The sequence below is a fragment of the Primulina huaijiensis genome, chromosome 15 (genome assembly GCF_012295235.1).
Source record: "Primulina huaijiensis isolate GDHJ02 chromosome 15, ASM1229523v2, whole genome shotgun sequence".
Lineage (NCBI taxonomy): Eukaryota > Viridiplantae > Streptophyta > Magnoliopsida > Lamiales > Gesneriaceae > Primulina > Primulina huaijiensis.
This window is the reverse complement of record NC_133320.1, coordinates 21,735,852-21,759,043: the sequence shown is the minus strand read 5'-3', so window position 1 is coordinate 21,759,043 and position 23,192 is coordinate 21,735,852. Positions and strand designations below refer to the sequence as shown.

At 34.9% G+C, this 23,192-nt stretch overlaps 1 protein-coding gene across 1 annotated transcript; it reads left to right on the top strand.

The window, feature by feature from the left end:
* Positions 1-3,864: 3,864 nt before the first annotated feature.
* On the top strand, positions 3,865-22,399 carry LOC140960546 (RNA polymerase II C-terminal domain phosphatase-like 1). The gene is given in 18 exon segments (XM_073418849.1): positions 3,865-4,599; positions 5,319-5,795; positions 7,201-7,411; positions 7,501-7,658; positions 7,738-7,808; positions 7,914-8,019; positions 8,872-8,955; positions 9,044-9,631; positions 9,743-9,806; positions 11,084-11,217; positions 11,304-11,357; positions 11,586-11,682; positions 19,451-19,534; positions 19,537-19,679; positions 19,787-19,873; positions 20,375-20,440; positions 20,569-20,642; positions 21,543-22,399. Coding segments are annotated over 18 exon segments (2,877 nt in total). The 5' UTR covers positions 3,865-4,329; the 3' UTR covers positions 21,652-22,399.
* The last annotated feature ends 793 nt before the right edge of the window (positions 22,400-23,192 follow it).

Here is a 23,192-nt window from a genome sequence, read left to right as displayed (position 1 = left end):
TTTTTTGGATAATACTCATATTATATTTATAACCCAACGAAAACTCAAGTAATATTTGATCTACTCTTGCTCTTGTTTGCACGATTATTCCTTAGCTTCAAAATTTAAAATTCTTAGTTATTTATAGATTTTGACTCCAAAAATTCTAAAAAATCATGAGGTTATTTTGTTTTTCATCTAATTGAATACACGAGGTCTTCAACAAAACTGTGTATATATACTAATTTACAATGTTAGTTATCGTTTTTTTGTCCTACAAATCATCTTCAACGTAAATTTTGTAATACTTTGATAAAGAGATTTGAAATCCATTTTCATTGTTTAATAACTTAGAGAAAATAAGTTCAAATTCATCGCATACTTGTTTATACTACAATTGAACAAATCACAATATTTTTCAATTCTTTTGAATATTTAAGATATTGAAATCTATTGTGATTAATATAAATATAGCGTAAATAAATAAGAGATGAATTTGATTTTATTTGTTGAGATTATTGAATAATGGTCACAAAACTTATATTCTCATAAATTTTTTTTTCATTAAAAACATCACTCTTTTTTTATATTTGTGAGATATATATTATGTATAATACGCAAGTGTTTTCTAACACTGTAAAAAATACTTCGAATTGAATTGATATTATATATCACATCGTCAATTGCTCGAAGACTATTGTGTGGTACAATATGAGATACCCAATATAAGCAGCAAATGCAACAAAAATATTATATGACACAAACTCAAAGAGTAACCATGGAAATATTTAAATCGTATTGAAATAAGAATACCAAAAAAATATCTAAAAATTATAACATCAAAAGGTAAAATTAATAATATAACCGTGTCTTTTTGTAATATATAGTAGTTTCAAATTTATAAAAAAATAGTTTAAGAGTTATTTTTACAAAAATGGATGAAACAATGTAGTTAAAAGTTCACTAAAAATTGACTAAAATAAAATTTAATTAATAATGTTTTAAATCAAAATAGAATATTTTGTTATTTAAAAATATATTTTCGATATTTAAAAATTCAGTTCATAAGACCAAATTAAATAAATAAGTAGTACACTATACCTTAATTTATTTACACTAGTTACTTTGCACACGCAATGCGTGTATGTACAGTCTTTTTTATTATTATTGATTGGCTAAAGTGAAATTTGACCAATTATGAAAGGACTAAATTGATATTAGGCATGCTTAACGGACCGGAACCGACCCGGAACCGGTCCGATAAGCCCGGAACCGGATCCGATATGTGAGAATCGGACCCGAAACCAAACACAATCCATTAATTTGTGGGTTGAACCGGTTCAGTGTTTTCTGAACCGGTTCAACCGGTTCCGGATCCAGTTCCAAACCGGTTCCGGGACGTATCCGGAACCGGACCCGGAACCGACAATCGATTTTTAAAAAAAAAAAAGAAAAAAGATTTGCAGCCGTTGGCCCAAGGCTGCACATTTGCAGCCGCCAACATTTCAGTAGCCGTTTTTCAACGGCTACTGGTTTAAATTTTTTTTTAAAAATTTGGCCCCCAATTTCGGGGGTCAAATTGCAAATATATATTTATTTTTTAACCCTCAAAATCAGCTATAAATACAAGTCATTTTTCATATTTCACATATCAATTTTCTCTCAACTTCTCATTTCTCTACAATCAATATATTTATTTGCTATCATTTCTCCAAATATATTCAATAATTGTGTTATAATTTTATCTATAATCCATATTATTTTTATTGTTATTTATTTAATATTTCGCAATTTACTCATACAAATATTCGAATTTCAATGGCATCGTTTTCAAACCGTCGTGGTGGTCGTGACGAATACGCTCCCGATTTTGGTGAACATTTTGGCTACATCCCCGACTTTGATGAAGTTGAACCTGGCCACGAGGATGAAGAAGCCATGGAACTCTCCAACAAAGATGTAGGGACGCCATCGTCTACTCGAGCAAGCAATACAATGTCAACGAGCACGACGACAGCCCGTGCAAAGCGAAGCAAAGTTTGAGATCACTTTGATATTGAACAACAAGGTACGAATAACTCTTTTGACGTTTGTAAAATTTGCAAAACGAGGTATTCTTACAAAACGGGTGGTGGTTCCGGTGGTACCGGTACTTTGAAAAAACATTTAGTTAAGGTACATAAACTTGACCCTGATACGCTACAACCATTCGGTAGGGAACCAATACAACAATAAATTAATCCTTTTAGTGGTAAAGCTTCTACAATTACAAAAGAAATTTCTCGGAAAGCCATCGTAAAGTTTGTTACCAAATGTTGTCAACCTTTTATAATAGCTGAACAAGAAGGTTTTGTTGAATTTACTAGTACTATTCAACCTGGTTTTCATAATATTTCTAGGCACACACTTAAAAAATATTGTTTTGATATTTACAAAGAATATAAAGAAACACTAAAATCGCATCTTTCAAATATTTCTTGTAGAGTTAGTTTGACAACTGATATTTGGACTAATTTAAAATATGAATCATATCTTGTTGTTACATGTCATTGGATTGACGAAACTTGGACAATGCAAAAAAGAATTTTAGCGCTAGATCATTTAGAATCGTCTCACAACGCATACACTATAGCTAGATATGTTTTAAATGTTGTTAAGATTTATGGCATACAAAATAAAATAATGTCGATAACGTTAGATAATGCGAGTGCCAATACTCTTGCAATTAAATATCTTAAAGATTCACTAAAACCAATTTTAGAAGGTAATTTGCTTCATGTTAGATGTGCGTGTCATATTATCAACTTATGTGTTAAATGTGCTTGTGATGAACAAATGTCCACTGTAATAGAAAAATTCAAATTATGTGGGAAATTATTACGTGAAAGAAGATATGGACGTGACTGGAAAGCACTAGTCGAATCAACCGGAATTAAATTTAAAAAATTTCCTCTTCCTATTGAAACTAGATGGAATTTTTTATATCACTTGCTTCATACTTTATTACGTTTTCAAGATTTAGTTACTCTGTATTATAATAATATTACAACACAAGCTTTAATGCTAACAGAAGAATGTTGACGNGTTCAAGTGTAGCTTCCGAATCAGCATTTTCAGTATGTGGAAGAATCATTGGTGACCAAAGAACTAATTTAAAGCCAGAAACACTTTCCATGCTAACGTGCCTACAAGATTGGTTTGCAGCAGAAAAAAAGAATAGGACCTCTGGCGCGATCGACGAATTCCAAAGCTCAAGTTCCGACGAAGATCCAGAATATTCTAAATATATTTTAATAAATCGTGATGAATTTTAGATTAACAATTGTAAAAATAAATGTTTAAGTTATTCTGTTAAAATTTTTTTATGTAATCATAATTATTTGCAATCAAAATTCTAAATAAAAAATTCTCCATTAATATGACTAATTTTAATTATATAGTAAAATAGAATAAATTAGAGTTCGGAACCGGTTTGAACCGAACCAGAACCGGTTTATTAGAAGCCGAACCGGTCTTGGTTTGGATTGGTTCCAAGTATTTGAACTTGGAACCGGTTCCTAACCGGTTCGGACCGGTTCCAAGTTCACCGGACCCAGAACCGGTAGGAACCGGTCCAAAATCGGTCCGGTGGAACCGATAAACATACATGATTGATATTTGAATTGTTGAAATAAAAAAATAAAAATAAAAATGTGTTGAAATTTAAAAAAAAACAAAAATATAATATTAATATCATATAAAGTAAAATTAAAAGAAAAAATTGATGTTTTTTAAGTGATTATTATCATTACTTCAACTTTAATAATATATAATATAAGAATTGATAGAATCGAAGAATAGATATATTCCATGAACTGACAGAATTACGCGTAAAGGCAAGCGAGAGGCAAAAAAAAAAAAGGAAAAAAAGAAAAAAAAGAGGCGATTCGAGTTTCCGGATCTAGGGTTTCTTCCCCATCGTCACACACACGCCTCTGCCAGTACCCATCACACTACCAATTCATCACTTTTTTTTGGTTTACTTTGACCCTAATTCTCACTCAAAATCTAAAATAGTTCGGTGGCGTCAAGAAAATTCAAGAATTCGACCAAGATAATCAATCACCACATCAATCTTGATTTAAGAAACCTCTAATCTGTGGCACGAACTTCTTTTTATGTCCGATTTGATTTCATCCACAATCAGTCTGTGAATCTGAACAAATTGAACCGATGAACTTCCACCACAACGAAAAGTGTAATCCTGTCTATTTTATGGACGGTTGTTTTACCAAATACTGATTTTTATCTCGAATTTGGACGCATCAAATCCAAGGGGAACGAAATTTCAGTTGTTTTATAAACTTGGAAATGAAAATGTATAGTAAATCGGTGCTGGTTTATTTAGGAGACAGGGTGCTGGGAGAAGTGGAGTTGCACCCTCAAAATGGAATTGTATTGGGAGAGGAATTTAGGGAAATTCGGATATCGCACTATTCACAACCCAGTGAGAGGTGCCCGCCACTCGCCGTGCTTCACACTGTATCCGCAACTGGAGCATGCTTCAAATTGGAATCTTCCTTAAAGTCTCAGGAATCGCCGCTTTCTGTATTACATGCTACATGTCTCAGAGATAACAAGGTACTGACACTGCGCTGCCAACCAACAGTTTCGGAATCACTTTCTTAATCTGTAAACCTTAACCGATTCAACTACCAGAAGTTTCACTTATGTTATTACCACAAAGAAACCCTAACCCAGTCAGTTAGATTGGAGTAAACTCTGATTTATTTAATTTATGAACATAAGGGAAGAAGATACCGTTTGGTAGAAAATAAGTTTCATATTATCAACAAGACACAATTCAGGTAAACTGACCTTACCTTACCGCAAAACCATTTCGATTTCCACTAATGAGTAAAGACCCCCAAAATTTTTGACACAAATATTGATTTATGGACTTTTTTTTATCTGAATGATTACCGTGAACTGCTGACTTCCCTAGTCGGAGCCAACCAGAAAATTTCTGAACATCTTAAATCTAGGCGGTTACGATGCTTTTACTCCTATAATTTGAAAATTGAATTTACGATCCTTGATAATTCACTCTATTCATGATGATAATTATATTCCCAATATTTATTTTCACCTTCTTCGATGGGTTGAAGTTTTAAGTTTCAATGGCCCGCTGAATTTTTGATTCTTAGAGGAGCATGTAGGGCTTGTTAAGTAATTCTCATGTTTTCACGCATCTAAACTCTCAATAGAAGATAACTTCTTGTTTGCATCTTGGAAGTAACCGGCACTTGCTAATATTGGATCCTACATTTATTATCTAATCACGATATTTTGTCTCGCAGACTGCTGTAATGTCAATTGGAGGAGGGGAAATTCATTTAGTTGCCATGCATTCTAGGAAGTATGAAGGGCAGGGCCCATGCTTTTGGGGATTCAATGTTACTCCGGGACTTTACAGTTCTTGTCTTGTCATGCTGAATCTTAGATGTCTTGGCATTGTATTTGATCTTGATGAAACTCTCATAGTTGCAAACACAATGCGCTCATTTGAGGACAGAATAGAGGCGCTGCAGCGAAAAATAAGCTCCGAGTCTGATCCGCACCGTGTTTCTAGTATGGTTGCAGAGGTCAAACGTTATCAGGATGATAAAAATATTTTGAAGCAATATGCAGAAAGTGATCAGGTGATTGATAATGGGAAGGTTATCAAATCACAGTCTGAGATGGTTCCAGCATTGTCGGACAATCATGAGCCTATCCTTCGTCCAATTATACGACTACAAGAAAAGAGCATTGTTCTGACTCGCATTAATCCACTGGTATTTATACCATCTGTTCATATAGCATTTGTCATTTAACATAGAGTTTGTGAGTCCTCTTTTCTTATTACTTCTGGCTTGAGAATTTTTTTTGTTTTGATTGTGGTTTGCTTACATTATAATTCCCATGGATCAATATTCAGTAATATTCTATGTACAATAATCTCTCTATGACATTTTGGGATAAAAAGATAAAATAATAATTCGATAAAATAATTAGATATTACTTTTGTGAAAACTCTGGTAGAAGTTTATGATACCTTTCAAATAATTAATAATTAGTAAATTACAAATATTACAAAAAAAATTATTTTCACATTTTCCTATAATGCGAATTGTCTTTAATTGTTTTTTCTTGAAATTTAAAATTTAATCTATCTCTAATTTTTTTTATGAAGTTAAAAAGTTGACTTCTCAAATTATAATAAAATGTTTTGTTAGTGTTAGTGTTAGTGTTAGTGTTGTCGATACTTCGAAAACTCCGAACCTTTGCATGTTAAGATTTTAAATTGAATTACCGTCTTGTATGGTGTCTTACTCTTTGGGTATCAAGAATATAAAACAATATAATTTTCTTCCTCCCTCTCTATTATTTCTGCTCTTTGGCAAGTATTTCGGAGGATTTCCAATGTATTAATGAAGGATTTCATATTTTAATTGATTAAATAATAAAATATCATGGACTCCTGATTGATTTCATGTATGTTCATTGAATAGGAAATTGATAATACTTCAGTTTCAGGGACTCCAAAGCAGGGACGAAGCCAAAAATAGAGGTTGAAGAGCAAAATTTTTTTTAAAAAAATTTTATGGGGAACAAAAACAAATATTAGGAGGGAATGTGAAAAAATATAATTAATTTTAGACCACTAATCCATGAAATTAAAAAATTGAGGGGGGCGGTCGCACCCATCCGCCCCCCTCCTTGGTTCTGTCTCTGCTCCAAAGCTACGTACGTATGTGGATATTTTAAATTGAATTATCGACTTGTATTTTGTATCTCATTCTTTTCCTGTCAAGAAATATGTTATTTTATTATGTTAATACGTGGATTCATATTTAATTGATTAAGTTTATAATATATACATTTTCACGGTCGTTTAAGTATATTAATAAAATCGTGAATTTACTCTACATAGTAAAAAATTGTCATTTTGTCGATTAATTAGTATCCCTCTTCACTAATAAAGTAATACTCAACCACTATTTATTTATAGTGGTTATATTGTGCGGCACTAGCAAATAATATATCTAAACAAGTTTAAATGGATGTTTAGGAAGCTATCTTGCATATTATAGTTCTTCCTGTAGCACCTGTGCCAAATGCACCACGTTTTTGGTGATTGATGATTTTATTTTAAGTTCTAATCCTTTTAAGATTGAGGATTTTTTTGTACTCCAACAGATTCGAGACACCAGTGTCCTAGTGAGATTAAGACCTGCTTGGGAGGATCTTAGAACCTATTTGACTGCTAGAGGTCGAAAGCGGTTTGAGGTTTTTGTCTGTACTATGGCTGAAAGAGATTACGCATTAGAAATGTGGAGGCTTCTTGACCCAGAGTCAAATTTGATAAATTCTAATGAGCTCTTGGATCGAATTGTTTGCGTCAAGTCTGGTAACTTTTGAGAAACTTCAATTTTTAGCTTTTAACTTCTGCTACCGGGGATTGTCTTTGATAGCATGGATATGTCAAATTTTCTACAGGTTCTAGGAAATCCCTATTTAATGTCTTTCACGATGGAAGTTGTCATCCTAAGATGGCATTGGTGATTGACGACCGTTTAAAAGTGTGGGATGAGAAAGATCAGCCTCGAGTGCATATAGTTCCTGCATTTGCTCCGTATTATGCGCCTCAAGCTGAAGTAATTTGTCTTCCACCAACACCCTTCCTCTTTGAACTTTAAATGTTTGTTGCTAAAATTTCAAAATCATGTTGATTAGGCCAACAACACTGTACCCGTGCTTTGCGTTGCAAGAAATGTAGCTTGCAATGTTAGAGGAGGATTCTTCAAGTAAGTTCATATAGGAATAAATTCATAGGTCATTATTTAGTCTTTCAAGATTTGTTTATGACTACCTCTTTAAGGATCAGGTTTAATGAAACATATTGGATGCAGAGAATTTGATGATGGTCTCTTGCAACAAATTGCTGAAGTTGCATACGAAGATGATATTAAAAATGTGGCTTTCCCACCTGATGTGAGCAACTACCTGATTTCAGAGGCAAGTGAAAATGAGGTTCTTTGCCTCGTTACTTTTAACTAGTGATTCTGTTATGCGAAAATTTTGCCATGAGTAATCGAGATTATGAGTTCTCAGAAATCTTAGGAGATGTTTTGGAGCTTATAAGCTCTGAAATTTTGTTTGGTAATTTTTTTTTTTTTAAAAAAATACTTATAACCTGTCAAAATAAGTAACTTTTTAAAAAGTTGGACAACCCCAACTTATTTTTTAAGATCTTATTTGAATGTTTTTCAAAGACCGTATTATCTTTATATATTTTATAATATCTCACACATATCCTTGTACAAAATAATATATAAATTGATTACGTGTATTAATATTATCAATAGTATTACAATTGTTAATAATAGTTAATTAATTATCATTATACTATTATTATTAGTATAATAATAGTAATTAATGTTATTACTTATATAATTATAATTATATTAATGATAATTATTTTTTAATTAATTATAAAAATCATAATTATATTATTAATAATAATTAATATTTATTATTCATACTATTATTACATGAATAATAATTAATATAATTATTATTTCATTGTGTTATGGCTTATGTTATTTTGGTAAATATCATGACAAAAGATCTTATAATACTAATAACAAAACAATTTTAAGATTCATTATCTTATTTTATCCAAACACTTTAACAAATTATTTGTAAAATAAGATCATACAACTTATTTATAAAACATCTTACAAAACACAAGAGCTTATAATCTGTTTTAATAAGTTTAGCTAAATACTCTCTTGATTGAAAACCATATGCTTTTCATCCAAGATTTTCAAAATTAAGTGAGTCCGTTGGATTTCTTTCATTGCTTAGGATGATCCTTCAACCTCTAATGGAAACAAGGATTTGCATGTTTTTGATGGAATGGCTGATACTGGGGTGGAAAGGAGGCTAAAGGTGTGATGTTTTGTTCTATTAATTTTTTTGTTCTTCTAACAATATCTGTGCTGTTTCTAAATTTATGCTGATAAACTAAAATAATCAGGAGGCTATTTCTGCTTCTTCAACTGGTCCTCCACTGACAAAAAATTTGGATCCAAGAATTCCTCCGGCTCTCCAGTACACAGTACCATCAACTTCTTTTTCAGTTCCTCCATCAACAATTCAAGGGCTGCCAGTGCCTTTTACCAATCAGCAATCATCTCAAGTGACATCTTTGCTTAAATCACCATTAACTCAAGTTGGGCCAGCAGAACCAGCTTTTCACATTTCTCCTGTAACTGAAGAGGGTGAGGTACCGGAGTCTGAATTAGATCCTGATACAAGGAGGAGACTGCTCATCTTGCAACATGGTCAAGACATGAGAGGCCACACTCCATCTGAATCTCAGTTTCCTGCCCGACCTCCCATGCAAGTCTCTGTTCCAGCAGTTCAACCACGTGGTTGGTTTCCAGGTGAAGAGGAGATGAGCCCAGGACACCTTAACCAAGTTGCACCACATAAGGAGTTTCCTTTGAATGCAGAGTCTCTTCCTATTGACCACCATCGGGTTCATCATCCGCCTTTTCTACACAAAGTGGAGCCTTCTATTCCACCTGGTAGAGTTCTTGAAAACCAAAGGTTGTCCCAGGAGGTAATTAATTGACATTGCTGTCTGTACTCTTGCTTCGTTGAATTGAAAAATAAGATGAAATTGATATGGCTTTAATGTTAGTTTCCTCATATAACAAAGGTTTACGTACAGGTGCTTCCTAGGGATGACCTGTTAAGGTTAAACCAACAGCTGCCTGGTTTTCATTCCTTTTCTGGTAATTGCTATTTTCCATATCGCCACCGATCTGGTTGCTAACGTGCTGGAATCTCCAGACTTTTTATATTTCCTCTTAAATTTATCTAATCTGCTACGCATGGGCAAAAGCTCAAATGACAGAGAAATATGAACCCAATCTTTTCATAATATATATTTCATGTGCAATGATGCATCTGTTTCATGTAATTGCCTTCATGGATAGCTTGTATTAGAGTTGAATTTTAATATTCATGCATTTCCCCCTTTTGGCTCTGTATGCTCATTTCTCCGCTCTCCTTAAAAGTAGCAATTATGGGAAGAAAGGTTGAAAAGGAAAAAGTATTATCAGCTGCATCTGGCTAGAAATTTATCCACTTTTACTGCTTTATCATGTGGAAACCTTTTGCATACTAAGACATATCTCTTGCCACACCCTCACACAAGCAAGTTGCTACAATATTCTTAATGAATGAATCTCTCATTCACAATCGTAAGTCTCTAGAGATTACTTGTATTATATTTCTTTCAATAGGCTTTCTCAAGTGGGTGAATATTTATTTCTTTCAAATGGCTTTCCAAAAATAATTTGTTTTTTGATGTCTCCCCTTCACATGTAGACTGAAACGAATATCTTCTTCATTTACATGTTCGCGATGGATGCTAAAAAATTAAGTACCTAAACCAACTTTTGAAATGTCAAAAGGATTCTGTATGAAATTTTTTGAGCTTAAAACCTTCTGCGATACCATGCATAAAAAAGTTAGATGGGAAATGTGTACTTTCATCGCTTAAAGTTGCAGGATTATGTGCTGAAAAATATATACTATCGATATGGAAGCACCTATCAGCAATGAAACTGTTACAATTATCTTACTAGAATCTTGTTGATAAAGTTGTAAAGGTGGTCTTTTTTTAAAATTTCTCCTGTTTACGACAGAAACTTACTGAGATTATTAATGCTATATTTTTTTTCAACGTGAACTAATAAATTCATATTGTGCTGTGTGTAACCACTAGCTTCTAGTGTGACGTGTCATTAAAGATCCCCCTACTCATACACCTAGACGAGGAGAAAGCACTGAGAAAATATTTGGGTGGTTTTGATGTGACTCGAACTTTTTCCAGTTTAGAAGATCTGCTTGAAGCATATAAATAATGTCTTCTATATCAGTCAAATATTTATGTTGTTTAAATTTACTATATTTTTGTTAGCATCTGATAGGATGTTTCAGAACTTAGTACCATGCCAACTCTGTTTAGAAGTAGTTACACTGAGATGCATGTTTTTTTTACAAGATGAGGGTGGTCCTCGAAGGCCTCAACCTTCTTTAGTAAACAAGGATCTAGATCTTGAAGCAGGACAAATTGACCCCTACCCTGAAACGTCTACCGGAGCTTTACAGGATATTGCATTGAAGTGTGGAACAAAGGTATGATATCTAGTCGATTCTTTTTGTGTTAGTTCCTGCAGTTTAGTTGTCTAACTTTGTGATTTGCGTGTCTCACATTCCTGTAGGTCGAGTTCAATCAAGCTCTATCACCGATCTTGGAACTGCAATTCTCTGTGGAGGTGGTTTCACTCTGCCATTTGCAGTTAGTTTTCACCATGTGTAAACAGAAAGAATAATTGAGTAATAACTATTAAGATTGACATTTATGTTATTTTCTTGTTTCTACCACTCTTTCTCGCAAATTAATCTTATATTATGTCATGACACCACACCTGGTGCCGATTGCTTAATTTGGAAATCTTTGGGTGAAAAAGTCCATGAGATGATTGTTATGTGGTTTTCTGCAGGTTATGTTTGCAGGGCAGAAAATTGGTGAAGGGTTTGGCAGAACAAGAAGGGAAGCACAGCGTCAGGCTACTGAAGTATCTCTTATGAACTTGGCTGGTAACGTATCAATGCAGGCCTCTTTATAATTGAAATGAAATGGTTGCTGTATATTACCTTTTTTGTTTGTATATCCAGTTAGTCAGATGATTTTTTTACTTGGAAGATTTCATTTACCATGCATAATTTCTTGAACCTTACGAGTGAAAAATGTTACAAGGTTGAAGGATCTGATGCTCAAAAGAAAGTTCCTGTTCAACCTTTTTCTATGCAGTCTCCCAGCACAACAATGAAGGAAACCTCCTGAGATTAGTTTGAGGATAAAAGGATATTTCACTTATGGGTTCTGCACTTGACACCTTTTTGCTTCGGAATAGTCTTATAATTCTTTGATTTTTTTTTTTAAAATTCCAGCTGTATTGAATGAAAGAAAACGGCTTACATAAGGGGGACCTGGATCAAAATCTCACAATGACTTGGAAACATCAAACAGTACTACAAGGCGCACTAGGTGAATACAACCAGATATCACTAAGCAACCCTAGAAGAAGTACATAAGTATGGACAACTCATCCAATCGAGCCTGCACAAACTCTAATGTGGTCGGAAAGCCTATTCTCTGAAAGTAACTAAAGGCGTGGCATCCTCAACAATGTTTCATTCCTTATAAATGTGAGAGATGAACATGCTAGGAGAAATGGATCAAATTCTAGTTAAAATGCGATTAAAATTCCAAGTCTAATGATCCAATTTGATGATGTGCAATGAAACAAGTGAGTCTGGTTCAAGATAGTGGTATTGTTGGCAAAGTTCCAATCATATTGCCATTAATTCAGCCTTGATATTTGATCTGACGCCAATATAACCCTGAAACGCGCAGATGGTGCTCTGTTTGTGATCTCATATGATAACACCAACAATTCCCCCGAGAGTAGCCATCCCTATTAAGTTTAAATGAGCCAAATTGTAGTGTGATCTATTCAATCACATTTACGCGAGTAATTCTTTCCATATCGAGCAAGATATACCAAACTATGACAATTTGTGATAATCCTTTCCGATGCTCATATTTTTACATCCCTGCATCAACACAAAGAGAGATATAAGTTGAGGTAGCTTGAATAATCCTAAAAATAGAGCACTTAACATCGCGGTGCTTGGAGTTATTGCGGTCTACTCAGATAAACTATAAAATAAAAAAGAGAGGGTCATTCTTGATGTGCACTTTTTGCAACTATCCTTGTCCAAGCTTCTAATCATTCAACCTGTCAAAGTGAGAAACACCAAAGAAATGGGCGAAACGTGTGCATATTTGCATAGCAATATCGCTAGAGCATAAGAGATGATCCATCGTTTCCTCATGGTTACAACATTGGCATTTAGACACAAGCGGCATTCCCGGATCTTTATTGATGTCACAAACTGGAATGCTCCTGGCTAGGTACCTCCACCAGAAGAAGGAAATGGTAGGAGAAAGTAAGGTAGTCCAACAAAAGATATAGATAGCATTTACCTCTTTCAGAGAGCAAATAAGCTGCCATCCAAGTTGGTGGAGAAGGACCCATAAAACTTTTTTTCCATTTGAGTTTATCAGGCAAAGATTTCAGAACCGGAACCTGTAACAATAATGTCAGGGGTGTAGTTAGTAAAGGAGGAAGAAATGGAGAACATGTTGTTTATTTCTTTGAATTATACTTGATATCTTTTACAAAGAATATATATAACAAACAGAAACGATAAGCTAATCTAAACCTAGGAATTTAAAATACAAAATACAAATAAAGGTAGATACGTTTCAAACAAATAAACTAATGAAACACTTCTGCTCAAGCTGAGTAATATAGGTTATCATATCTAACTTGGAACTCAATTCTTCAAAAATAGGACGAAATAGAACCTTTGTCAGAATGTCTGCCACTTGCAGTTGAGTGGGAATGTAGCTGACATTGATAATCCCATTCTCAATCTCCTCACTGATGAAATGTCGGTCTACCTCAACATGTTTCGTCTGATCATGATGTACTGGATTCTTGGATATGCTGATGGCTGCTTGATTATTACACACAACAATTCAACTGAGGGGTTATCTTCCACCTGTAATTCGGTTAGTAGTCTTCTGATCCATATCCTTTCACATATTCCATGGCCAATGCTTGAAATTCAGCTTCCGCACTGCTGCGAGCAACTACATGTTGCTTCTCGCTTCGCCATATCACTAGGTTTCCCAATACAAATGTGCAATATCCTGATATGAAACGTCTGTCCGTAGGCGATTCAGCCCAATCAACATCACTGTATACCTTAATTATTCGATCTGTTGTTTTCTGAAGAGAAGTCCTTTACTAGGAGATCTTTTTAGATATCTCGTGCATATGTTTTTCGATTGGGTTATTCATAAACTGACTGATGATGCTCACTACTAATCCAATATCTGGTCGTGTATGTGCCCGATATATTAGTTTTCCCAGTAGCCTTTAACATCTTCCCTTGTCAACTAAAGGGCAATCTTTTTTTTTTACCTATCTTGACGTTTGGATCCATTAGAATGTCCACAGGTTTGCACCCTAACATTCTTGTTTCTTTCAGAAGATGAGTGACATATTTTCGTTGAGAAATAGATATACCACTCGAAGATCTCGCAACTTCCATTTCCAGAAAATATTTTAAGTGCCCGAGGTTTTTCATCGCAAATTCTCTAGCGAGGAGAAGTTTCACACGAGTCATTTCTTTTTCGTGATTTCCTGTAAGTACAATGTCATGCACATAAACAATAAGGACTGCAATTTTACCTTCTCCAGAGTGCTTCACAAATAAGATGTGGTCGGATTGACATTGAGCGTAGCCATCTTTCTTTAACATATTCGTGAATCGATAAAACCAAGCTCTTGGAGATTGTTTAAGCCCATAAAGAGACTTCCGTAGTTTGCACACCTTGTCAATTGTCGGTGATGATTCAAAGCCAGGTGGCATACTCATGAACACTTCTTCCTCAAGATCACCGTTAAAAAACGAATTCTTAACATCGAGTTGATATAATGGCTAGTCTGAGTTAGCTACAACTGATAGGAGAACCTGAACAGTGTTTAGCCGAGCAACAGGAGTGAAAGTTTCTTGATAGCCAATGTCGTATGATTGTGTGTATTCCTTGGCAACAAGTCTCGCTTTTAGTTGTTATATGCTATCATATTGATGTTTGACTGTGAAAATCCATTTGCACCCAATAGATTTCTTTCCCGATGGAAGATCGGTGATGCTCCATTTATTGTTCTTTTCAAGTGCTTTTATTTTCTCAATGATAACAACTTTCCAATTTGGATCATTCAAGTCATCATCAATGGTGGGAGGAATCTTGACCTGATCTAAATTGGAAAAGAAATTATATATAAGTGAAAAACGTTCAATTGAGACGAAGTTACCTATGGGGTGCTGTGTACATGATCGGATTCCTTTCCTCAATGCAATAGGTCTGTCATCAAGACTATCATTGAGATCACTACTGTTAATCACATGTGTATCCGAATTGATTAATTCTTGTGAGTATGTACATGAATTTGGCAGCGGAAAGAGTTCATGAGCTGTTTGAATTTGTGTAGGTACTTGTACTCTTGACGAGGATGGTTTCTTCTAGAATATGTATGAATTGTTTCATTGAGATTTGGTATCTTAGGGACATGAGGTGGATCTGGTGGTGTAGTCTTAGGTGTAGTAGGCTCTATATAAGGGATGGATGATATGGTGGATTCCCAACTACTCGGTTTATTGGTGGACTCCCCTAAACCGAAGAAATTGGGCAAAATGGCTGATATTCAAAGAAGGTGTCCTCCATTGAGGTGTAGTGGTTTTTGTTGATGGGTGAATATCACTTATACCTTTTCTGGTTTGGAGAATAACCGAGAAAGATACACCTGATAGCACGGGGTCAAGTTTTCCGCTGTTATGTGTGTGGACAAAAGAAGAACAACCAAACACCTTAAGATAATGTCATGAATTAGATGAGAATGGGAAAAACTCGAGGAAGGTTTCGATGGGGGTTTTGAACTTTAGTATTCGGGATGGCATCCTATTTACCAAGTAACTGGCTGTTAGGATGGCATCACCCCAATGATATCGGGGAACATTTGAGGTAAAAAGGTAAGGCATGAGCAACCTCAAGAAGATGTCAATTTTTTCGCAATGACCCCATTTTGTTGTGGTATGTTAACACACGAGCTTTGGTGAACGATCCCATGTGATTACAGGTAACCTTCCAAAGCAAAATTGAAATAATCATGAGCTCGATCAGTGCATAACATCCGAATATGAGAAGAAAATTGTGTTTGAATCATTAAATGAAGATGTTTAAAGATTTGGGCACTTTCTGATTTATTTTTCATGAGAAAGACTCATGATAGCCGTGTGATCATCGACAAATAATATAAACCAGCGAGTGCCGCCAAGATTGGGTATATTTGATGGTCCCCAAATATCGAAGTGTATAAGAGAGAAAGTTGATAAAAGTTTATAACTGTTTGGTTTACAAGATGCTCGAGTATGTTTAGAGAACTGACAGACATCACATTGAAAAGAAGTAGAACCTTTATTATTAAATAAGAAGGGAAGCAACTTCTGAAAGTACAACGGATTTGGGTGACCTAAACGGTAATGCCACAATAAAATGTCTTTAAACTTATTTGAAGTCAAAGTAGAAATAGAGTGAGATGCTGATGGTGGGGAAGAAAGCACGGCTAAGGAAGAATATGTCTTAAGAATGTACAAGTTCGCAGAAAGTTCAGCATTGCCAATTGTTTTCCCCGATGCTAAATCTTGGAAAACACAAGAATCAACAAAAAACTTAGTCGTGCAGCCAAGATCATGATTAAGTTTACTGACTGACAGCAGATTACAAGTAAGGTCAGACACAAATATGACTGAACGAAGGCAGAGATCCTTAGTTAGCGAATGGAGCCAGAACCAATCACTTGAGAAAGTGACCCATTTGCTATTCAGACTGTATTTGGAGTATGACGCTGCTGAAAAGTGTTAAATAGGCTGAAACACCCGGTCATGTGGCCGGATGCTCCTGAATCAATTATCGAAGAGGATGACAATTCATGCTGCGAAGTTGTAAATGAGAGAATACCTGAATGTGCCACATTACCAGCGCTAGTGAGGGATGGAGTAGGTGTGACAGAAGTGTGTCTAAACAATTTCTGAAGGGCATCAAGTTGTTCCTTCGTGAACGGTTGCTGCTCTTAAGGTGAAGTATCAGCGACCACTGAATTTGCATGCCTCTCACGCATTGGTTTCCAATCAGCAGGTTTCCCATGGATTTTCCAACACGTTTCCAGCATATGTGTTGGTTTCCAGCATTTGGGACACCATGGACGGCCATGCTTGAATTGTCCAGTAGTGGATGAGTTAGGGAAAGTATGCAAACCACCATCAGAATCATCTCTAGGAGATGTCATGCAATGTTGGGCAGCCAAAGCAGAAGCATCATCAGAGGCAAGATTTTCAGATGGCCCCAACATAATCTGTCGTTAGCTCTCCTCATGACGCACAACAGAAAAGACACCACAAAGGCTTGTTAATGGTTTGGTACCCAGAATTCTTCCACGGACATCATCGAGTGCTGAGTTGAAGCTCGATAAAAATTCGAATATGCGCCGTTGCTCAACAATATCACGAAAACGACTGCCATCTCCTGGACACTCCTACTCATAAACCTCGAAGAGATCCAATTGTTGCCATAGGCGGGTAAGGGAATGAAAGAACTCAGTAAGAAATCCAATTCTTTCGGCCGCAGATGAACAACATAACAGATTGCGACCAGTGTAGATAATTCTTGCCATTTATTCTGTGATAGGTAATGGATGTAAAATGTGTTGTCGCAGGGGTCGAATCCGGATCGGAGGTTTTGTTTGGTTTGCCATTCTGTATTTGGTCATTTATACTAGAAAACTGATACCATGTAGCTAGTGAAGGAAGAAGAAACAGAGAACATGTGGTTTATTTCTCTGAATTATACTTGATCTCTTTTATAAAGACTATATATAACAAACAAAAACGATAAGCTAATCTAAACCTAGGAATTTAAAATACAAAATACAAATAAAGATAGATAAGTTTCAAACAAATAAACTAATGAGATAAGATAAGAATGTGATTTCCAACAAGGGGGAACAATCTGAAGAAGTTTCTACATATGCCATCAACTATTGACTCAAAAGAAATTAATCCTAACCACAATTGGACCACTCGATGATAGATTTATTACCAATTTACCTGACCTGAGAGCTGAAAACGTAAAATTATGTTTTAACATTTTTTCATTAAAATAAAAAAACACCCATAGGACCAGTCGTTGAGCACAAACTGGATAGGGGTCCTGGCATTAGCCAGGTATCATCTTAGAAGCTAGTATTCACAGCACCCAAACCCCCAGCTAATCCCTGCTTCAGCTCAAGTAGGAGAGATATTCTCTCTGTTAGGAACGCCCTTTGGGTAGCACGAATGGCAATACTTATTCCACATAAAGTTAGCCCATAATGAGTTTCTATGCCGAAATTCACCCAGAGTTTAATGGAGAAAGCCTTCATTGGCTCTTTGAGGCGCCCAATGTCCAACCCTCTTTTGAAGTTTGAACTGTTTTGCAGTGAATTGGTTCTGGTTGATTTCGTTCTTGAACAAGAAAATACTATGTAAATCATGCTAATTTAGAACCTGTCAATTAGAATTTTTTTTTCACATTCAGAGGCTAGGTGTACATCTATGGGAAGGAAGGAATGTAATTTTCATAGGCACATGTTACATTTGTATTGCTCCACTAAAGGACTCGTGCTATATTCAAATCCTTTTTTATAAAATGTTCTTTAAGTTTTTCATTTAGCACCAACCTTCAATTAACCACATATATCTTTCTTATTAATTGTCTTGCTTTGAATTTTTTGTTATTGTCTTTTATCAGTAAATTTTTATTGAACTTAGTAGTATTGTATTATGTTTGATGATAAGCTTTTTCATGCCTTGAAAGGAAGAGAACAACCCAAAAGAGGATATTATTATATATGCAGCTTCATTACAGAAACCATGTTTTGTGGAAATCTGCAAATTAGTGCTGGGGATAAGGCATTCTTTATTGTGAGCTTTGGACTTTTTTGGTTCTCAGCATGACAAAACTGGTGGCATATATTGGTGCTAATGTTCATTGGGGAATCATAACTTGATGCTAGGGAGAGGAATTTGTTTATGATTATACTTGCCATTTCAGATTTTGGGTTAAAATTAAGTTTAAGATTGCTGCATCACCTTTGGTGCCTGGAGATGTTTGTCACTGTAGTTTGTAGAACATAATGACTTCTGTTATCTATTGAAGATCCGAAGCTTTGAGTAGTGTGACAGAGAGAATATTGAAATGAAGATGCCATTGTAGCATGAAATTTTTTGGTGATCTAGTTTGTTATAATGAGATGGGAATGCTGCCAATCAACTGATAAAAGGTGTTTTATTAATTCATTCTGCGTGTCATATATTTTCCTGGCAATGTTCATAGTAAGGATTTTATGTTGTTTACCTGTATAGTAGTTCGTATTAGCTTTGTAAACTTCTTTGGTTTTGCATAATTCGGCTAGAGTCACCTAAGTGTTTTCGATTCTTCATTGATGTATATAAATTCTAACTTGATCTTTAGCATTATTTTTTCTCTCATGCCACAATTCCTAATGCACTGGTGCATATATGACCGTTGGATTTCATGGAATCCTAGCTTAGAAACTTTGGCATGGTTTTTTCTTTCATGCCACTGTTTTGATGCCAATGCTTGTAATAACAGCTTACCTTTTTTTTGCAGATAAATATTTATCAAATCTTGAACCTGAGTTTAGCTACACAACTGGGAACGATGGTAGGTTTGCTAATCCTAATGACAGTGGTTCTTTTGTGATGTAAATTCATTTTTATATCAGTCACACCATGAGAAGTTGGTACCTTTTTCAACATCAGTGTCACCAAGGATTCCTGATGCAAGAGTCGAGAACTCCAAGAAGTCAATGGGATCAATAGCTGCACTTAACGAATTTGTGAGTATCATAAACTTAAATTGGTTCTTAGCTACTGCGGTAAATGTTGATGGTAGAAGTGAGGTTTTTGATCCCTAGCATTCCATTGATAGTTTCTAATTTTTTAGAGCATGAAGGAGGGACTTGGTGTAGCATTTCAAACCCTACCTCAATTTTCGGCTAACCCTAGCCAAAAAAATGAAGTGTACGCTCAGGTAAGACATTTACACTTTATTGTATATAACCACATTCTCGAAAATATAGATGTGGACTGTGCGCTGGGAAAAAGACCCACTCTTGCACATGAAGATTTAGTCTCATGTTTTGCAAGATTCTATTCTGAATTTTATCTTGTGACTTCAGCCAACAGTTTGTTGGTGATTCAGTTTTTGAGAATTTTGTCACTGTCAATTCCATCTCTCTGAGATTTTAAATGCTTCAGAAGTCAGATTTATATTAGAGATTCCCTAGGCTTCACGATTCTGATGTTTCTCAACCTTGGGTTTTTTGATTGGTTGTGGACTGGACAAGCGGACATATAAATATGAGAATGTTCTTATTTTGGAAACTATTGTTTCTTATTTGCTGTGGTTAATTGTATTTTGATTGATAGTTTTTGAATCTGGTCCTTGCGGTGTGGGACTCCTTCAACGAAAACAGAAAAAAGAATATTAATTTTTTCGGCATTTACTTTACTTCCCTCGATGGTATTTCAGGTTGAAATTAATGGACAGTTGATGGGCAAGGGAATTGGTCGAACATGGGATGAAGCTAAATCACAGGTACCGCTTATCAGTTCAAAATTTTATGTTGTGAATAATTTTTTCGGCATTTACTTTCTAACTATTTTGGTATTGAACTTATCTTCTTTAAGATATAAGTTGTGAATTTTGAAAATCATTTACCACAGGCTGCTGAAAAGGCTCTTGGTGCCTTGTATTCCATGGTTGGTCAGTTTCCTCACAGACGCCATGGTTCTCCATCGTGAGTGATTTTACTTTTCTTTCTTTCTTTCAGTTTATCTGCTTAATTGTTATTCTTGCTTTTTTCTCCATTTCTGCAAACTATAACCCTCATCCCATTAGTGCGATTAGATACCTCCTCACCCATCACAATTCTATCTTCTAAGCTCATGGTGCACTTGCATCTTCCATATATATGAAACACATTCAAAATAATGGGGAAATGAGATGAATTAATAGAAGATAAAATTTGAAAATTTGAACATAAATGTTTCTAAATGCAAGTTCTGTTGAACACCAGTCTTTCATGTCTTGTACTCTTGTTATACGTTCCAAGTTCGTGGAATACATTTGCATAAAATATAGACGATGCTACACTACATGATATACTGGAAAAGATAGCAAAACATATTAATAAATCGACCACAAAAACAGCATCATGGATGGAGAGGATTGTTGATTTGGTGTTTTTATGGTGACATGGAGTCTGTTGGGTCTTGACTCGTGATGTAAGTCGCACTTAAGAGCAGAGGATATATGTAAGTAAAAGACTTCACCACTACACTCAAATTAAGGACTAAGAAAATCTTGGTGGTGGATTGGATTGCCCGTTCATGCAACTTGCTCTGGCACTATCGTCCAGCAAAGTATTTTTGCAAGACTTGCAATAATGAGTTTTGGCTGAACATACATGGGCCCATTCAGTGTCCTCTTCCGGCGATGTTAATAACCAGAAATCTAATATCAAAAGTTATATAATTCAAATCTTAAATGGTTTTCGATGCTGGATTTTGTAACCATTTTTTAATTGGCTTTGTAAAATGTACATGTTTCATTTTTGTCTAACATACTTCATGGCTTGCTTCTTGCAACTTATAGTAGGCTACAATTAGTACCATGTTCTTGAATCTTTGATCTTCAGATCTTTGCAGGGCTTGTCAAACAAAAGGTTAAAATCAGATTTCTCTAGAGTTGTGCAAAGAATACCATCCTCTAACCGATACCCTAAGAATGCATCTCCCATACCATGAATCTTTTGTATGTGTTATCCTACCTGGTTTTATTGTACAAGAATCATAGATTTGTAGTAAAAACATGTAGTTGATGCAGCTGAGCTGCTGAAGTTGTAATTCCGGCTATTTACTGTGGCTTGCTCTTGTGATTTCTTGGGAAAAATGCAAAGAATGCAGGCCTCGATTTTTAGTACTGACCCAACACTAATCTGTTGGAAGCTGGAGCAATTGCTTATCCCTTAGGTTGAAACTCAGAAGTCCGGGTACATCTTTGGATCACTGTGACCCATGCATCTCCATCTTGGCCTAGAAATGTAAATACTGTTCAGGTAAAGAAGAAAGATACAAGACCTTCAGTTCCATCTTGGGGACAGTATTTGCAGTGACACATTTTCTGCAAATTTTGGGGGTTGAACTTGTAGTCAGAGGTGTTTTTTGATCTGCTAACTAACCAAACCTAGCTCTCCCCACTATGGTGTATGTCAACTTGTGTTATCACTCGTGCTTCTTGACTTATTTATACCGGGGCCAAGCTTTGGAACTAACAGAGGCACGGGCGCACGACACTGCAGAGAAGCAGACGATTCTCCCTCCCCAAATTTCTGTTAATAGGACTGAAAATCTCTGTTTCTTGAGATTATAAGGGACCATCGTTTTTTTTTTTTGAACTTCTGGTAGTTATATTTGTAGTAACTAGTAAGCAGACAGCACCGTTTTTCCTCTTTGGCTTAATTCCTGTCGAGGGCAAGGAGGTCACTTTGGGGCCGAGCTCTACTAATCCTCATTGCTAGCATTAAACAGAAGTTTTAAAGATACCGATGACATAGAAATTATATAAAAAAAACTATTTCTTAAAATTTTAATTCAAAATAATCTATAGATTTTTTACATAAATTTATTTAATATTTTAATATGTATGCATCCGTGTGCCAAGGGAACTAGTTTCTATGTATGAATGAGAACACATGTATTCTTCATCTAATTAAATGGATAATATGTACATCCAATATTACTAATTTGATTTAAATATTTAAATTGCCTAAAAGGTTATGAAATGTTATCTTTATTACATTATCTTAAAGATGATTTAAAGTTTAATATTTATCAATATAGGCAAAAACTTAAAGATGATCTGTCTCACAGATAAAGATTAGTGAGACCGTCTCAGAAGAGATTTACTTATCAATATATGGGAGGTTTATTGTTTTTTGTGGTCCTAATAATATCCACAATTGGATAGACCTTTTGGGTAGCATTTTAAGTTGTGTTTATTTCCGTAATAAGATGAGTAAAGATTATTAAAGCTCTTTAACTATGAAGACAAGAAGGAAATGAATGATGTAATAAGAATTTTTTCATTTTATTTTCCATTTATATAGAGGATAAATTATTTATTTTTATTAAAATTAAGGACTAAAAATCATGTTGTAATTCAAATATTAACTGGCCTTGAGTTTAACAATTTTTTATTTTATTTTTGTAAGTAAACAGTAAATTAATTGAGAGATTAATAGTCTTTTTGTAAGCAAATATTAAATAAATTCGGGAAAAAAGTCATA